The sequence below is a fragment of the Erigeron canadensis genome, chromosome 4, assembly GCF_010389155.1.
Source record: "Erigeron canadensis isolate Cc75 chromosome 4, C_canadensis_v1, whole genome shotgun sequence".
NCBI lineage: Eukaryota > Viridiplantae > Streptophyta > Magnoliopsida > Asterales > Asteraceae > Erigeron > Erigeron canadensis.
The window spans coordinates 6989059-6993383 of NC_057764.1; the positions used below are offsets into that span (position 1 = coordinate 6989059).

Below are 4325 nucleotides of genomic sequence, written 5' to 3' on the forward strand. Positions count from 1 at the left end.
CTAACTCTTCTTCTATTCACTCTCCAACACTTCAATGGAGTGCTGATCACCGTCTTGACCATGTGATTGGTAATCCACACAATGGTGTCCAAACTCGCTCAGCGATAAGTAATACTTGTCTCTATGTCAATTTCTTGTCTCAAACTGTGCTCAGCAATATTGGCGAAGCCATGGCTGATCCTTCTTGGGTAGAAGCCATGCAAGAAGAACTGACACAATTTAAAAGACAACATGTTTGGATCCTTGTTCCTCCCCCTATAGGGAACCCATTGGCACTCGATGGGTTTATAGGAATAAGATGGATGAAGCTGGTGTATTCATTAGAAAACAAGGCTAGACTGGTTGCACAATGATACACTCAAGCTGAAGGCATTGATTATGATGAAACCTTTGCTCCAGTCGCTCGTCTTGAAGCTATTCGACTCAAGAGTGCCTTTCTTAATGGTGCTTTTGATGAAGAATTCTATGTCAAGCAGCCTCCTGGTTTTGAGGATCCAGAGCATCCTCATTATGTCTACAAGCTCAATAAAGCCCTTTATGGCCTCAAACAGGCTCCTAGAGCCTGGTTTTCACAGAGGAACCATTGATAGCACTCTCTTTATCTACAAAGAAAAGGCTCATGCGTTGTATGTTCAGATATATGTTGATGACATTATCTTTGGTTCCTTATCTACCAAACTCTGTCGTAAATTCAGTGCTCTCATGTCCAACACTTTTGAAATGCGTAGGATGGGTGAACTAACCTTCTTTCTGGGGTTACAAGTTAAGCAGCTTCCCACTGGAATATTTATAAATCAAGAAAAATATATTCGTGATATGCTGCATAAGTTTGACTTCACCCATGTTACTCCCAAAAGAACTCCTATGTCCCCTCCCAATATTCTCCATGCTGACCCTAATGGGAAGTATGTGAATCCTACTCACTATAGAGGAATGATAGGTTCCTTGATGTATCTCACAGCAAGTCGCCCAGATATCATGTTTTCAACATGTCTCTGCGCTCACCATCAAGCTTCTCCTCGTGAGTCTCATCTTCTTGCTGTCAAGCGCATCTTTAAGTATCTCAAGGGTACACCCACGCTGGGTCTTTGGTACCCAAGAGACTCCAACTTTGATTTAGTTGGATATTCTGATTCTGACTATGCTGGATGCATGCTTGATTGCAAAAGCACCAGTGGAGGATATCAACTGTTGGGGGCGAGGCTGACTAGTTGGTCTAGTAAAAAGCAGCACACAGTTTCTATCTCCACTGCTGAAGCAGAATATGTCTCTGCAGCAAGCTGTTGTGCCCAAATGCTTTGGATGAAACATCAGCTTGTTGACTATGATTTGGAATACTCTAAGATTCCAATCATGTGTGACAATACAAGTGCTATTGCTATCACACACAACCCCGTTCAGCATTCCAAAACTAAGCATATTGATATTCGATATCACTTTATTCGTCATCATGTCATGAAAGGCGATATCGAACTCTACTTCATTCCAACTGATGATCAACTTGCCGACATCTTTACTAAACCATTGGATGAAACTAGATTCAAACTGCTAGTCAGTAAGTTAGGAATGCTAAACGGAGAATCAGCGACACAATCTGTCATGTATGCAAATTCAGCGAGTTCAAGTATGTCTTGCTCGCTGATCTCAAAGCAATGAAGAGCTAAAAGTCTTCATCTAGTCGAATAGCAAGCAGTTGTTGGTAAAGACTTATAAAATCTGTTAATCCATGTTGCTTTGGGAAAAAGCAAGCTAAAAGCAATGAAGAGCTAAAAGTCTTCATCTAGTCCAATAGCAAACGGTTGTTGGTAAAGACTTATAAAATCCGTTGATCCCACAGGATGAGCAGGGCTTCCAGCAGCCCAAGAGAAGAAGAAGAAAGGCCAAAAAAGCCCAAGTTGCAGCGGGTATTCAGATACCTAAGCCCAGGGTACGATATGTACCTAAGATTACAGAGCAACCTGCCAAATCAAAAGGCAAGGCACCGATTACCACCCCAGACACTTTAGATTCTACAGATTCATTTCAGCCAGTCAGGGTCACACTAGATACACACTCAGGTACATGTGCTGCACCCCAGTAGGATATTCCTTCCACTTCAGCACCAGGTATCACCACAGGTAACCCATATGATGCTTTATGTGGGTTAACAGTGATGATGTCAGCATCCCTTCAGCTCCTAGTACTCAGCAGGACCCAAACTATACAGATCCAGGAGAAGAGGAGGATGTAGAGTCAGATACAGGAGGAAATGCCCAGTTCATGAAGTTAGATGGATAGACTATCTTGATATATATTGCTATGTTTTAGATTGCTAGTCTTAGATTCAGTTGATAGATTCATGTATCTTTGATTATTTTGGGTGATCTGGGCCTGTCCAATCACTCAATTGGTTCATTTCCTGCATCACGGGTCTCCTTTATTTACTATAGGGGGCCCGTGAGGGCATTTATTTTGTACTCTTTTATTTTCAGTAATGTATTCCTAGGCTAGTCCTTTAATCCAAAAAAAAAAGTAATAGATATAGGGTTAGTTCAATTGATAAAAACACATGTATTTTCCGGATATCCATGGTTCTATTTTTGACATGCGTCTAGCTAGGTTGTTTGGGATAGTTTAAGAACAAATATACGTATTCCGTTCAAAACAAGTTATAGATATCTTATTTTTTTCTCTTTTCAAAATAATTTAATTTAATGCAATCAAGATAAGCAAATGATAAATACTCCTAAAAATCCTTTTAATTATGAGTTCATGCAATTTGGTAGAATCAAATGATAAGATTAAGAAAGAAAATAAATAAATTATACATGTCATGTTTAAGATTTTTAAGAAGATTATTAGCTATTTATTAGAAAAATATATCATTTCTGGTCTAGATATTATATTTTGTAAATTGTCATGTATGACTCATATTATTTTCTATACATAACCCCGTTTATAACATTTCTCTCTTATACTTAATCAACAAACTAGAAAAACATTAAAATAAGTTCGATCTGCATACATATATATCTGTGCAAATAATAATATTAATATTAGTTACTCAGTATTCAATGAGCTAGCAATTGTATCTATCTATACTCTTTTGTAATAATTATCAACTCCATATTTTTAGAGAGTGCTAGACAATGATTAGATGGAATAGTATTAAATTACCTTTAATTAATAAATACTCACATTGGAAAAAGTTTTATAATTTACCATGTATGTCTTTAATGAATTAATTTATACTATAAACCCTTATTTAAATAATTAATACTTTAAACTCTTATCTTCTAAAATATTTCACTATCACCTTTACATCAACCTACACCCCTTGACACCGCCACTACCTTAAGTTTTACTATAACTAACATTATTGTTTTTAGTATCGAATAAGGATAATAATCTGCTTATATAAAGTGTAAATATATCCACAAAATCTGCAATGAAAACCTCGAAACTAATAAAGCATTTGTTGTTATTCGAAACAATCATGGATAACGAAAAGAAATAATGTTTTTGCAAAATATCAATGAGAATTCAGTTAATTGCAAAATCAAGGTTAAAATAACTGTTTCAGCGTTGATATGATTTCCGTAAATGAACATGTAAATAACGTATGTTTTTAGACTATTTAATAATATGTATTTATGTTTTTAATTCGGTAAATACGCTTATTAATAGGGTACCAAGATATACTTCTCAATCCAACAAATAACCTTTTTGCAAGTCACCAATGAGAACATATAAATAAATACACGAACGAACGACCAGATGACAACTTAAAAAATAGAACAACAAATGTCGTCTATAAAAAAGTATTACAAAATATGAACGATAATATATATATATATATATATATATATTTCTTTTAACATTGGTTTATCTTACATTATCTATATATGACTTCCTCACCTTTTTTGAAATATATTTATACATTTGAACACTTAATCTTATTTTCATAATATCATAAGTCTTTCGTGTATTTGATACGGGTCAAAAAATTAGTAAAGATCCAATTGTCGATTTATGAAAGAATCAATTCTGTTTTAATTTATTGTAGGTAATTTTTTGGATTTCTAAAACTTATTGCATTGGAAAGAAGAACTTTCTAAATAGCTTTCTTATAATACGAGGGTTAAAAAGCCCGTGCTACGCACGTCCGGTTTGAAATTCGTTGTTCGTATGCTTTTGTTTGCGGGTTCCTTAAGTATGTAACAAAATTTATGGTTTTGTATAACGGATGTCTTGAAACTGATGGTTGTGAAAGATATCAGGAACTTTCATGTTCACTGTGTCTTCTATAGAAGAAGATTAAGGAGGAATGTAATGAAGTGATCACC

At 35.3% G+C, this 4325-nt stretch overlaps 1 protein-coding gene across 1 annotated transcript; it reads left to right on the top strand.

The window, feature by feature from the left end:
• Positions 1-537: 537 nt before the first annotated feature.
• LOC122596907 (uncharacterized mitochondrial protein AtMg00810-like) lies at positions 538-2277 on the top strand. Its single transcript, XM_043769552.1, has 2 exons — positions 538-1601; positions 2151-2277. Exons 1-2 carry the CDS (start codon positions 538-540, stop codon positions 2275-2277), a joined length of 1191 nt encoding a protein of 396 aa, XP_043625487.1.
• The last annotated feature ends 2048 nt before the right edge of the window (positions 2278-4325 follow it).

Excerpts from the sequence above, each read along its gene's own strand:
- LOC122596907 (XM_043769552.1), top strand. The coding sequence starts at position 538 with ATGGCCTCAAACAGGCTCCTAGAGCCTGGTTTTCACAGAGGAACCATT. Across the intron at positions 1,602-2,150 it reads TCAGCGACACAATCTGTCAT|TGATGATGTCAGCATCCCTT; the intron begins GTATGCAAATTC and ends GTGGGTTAACAG.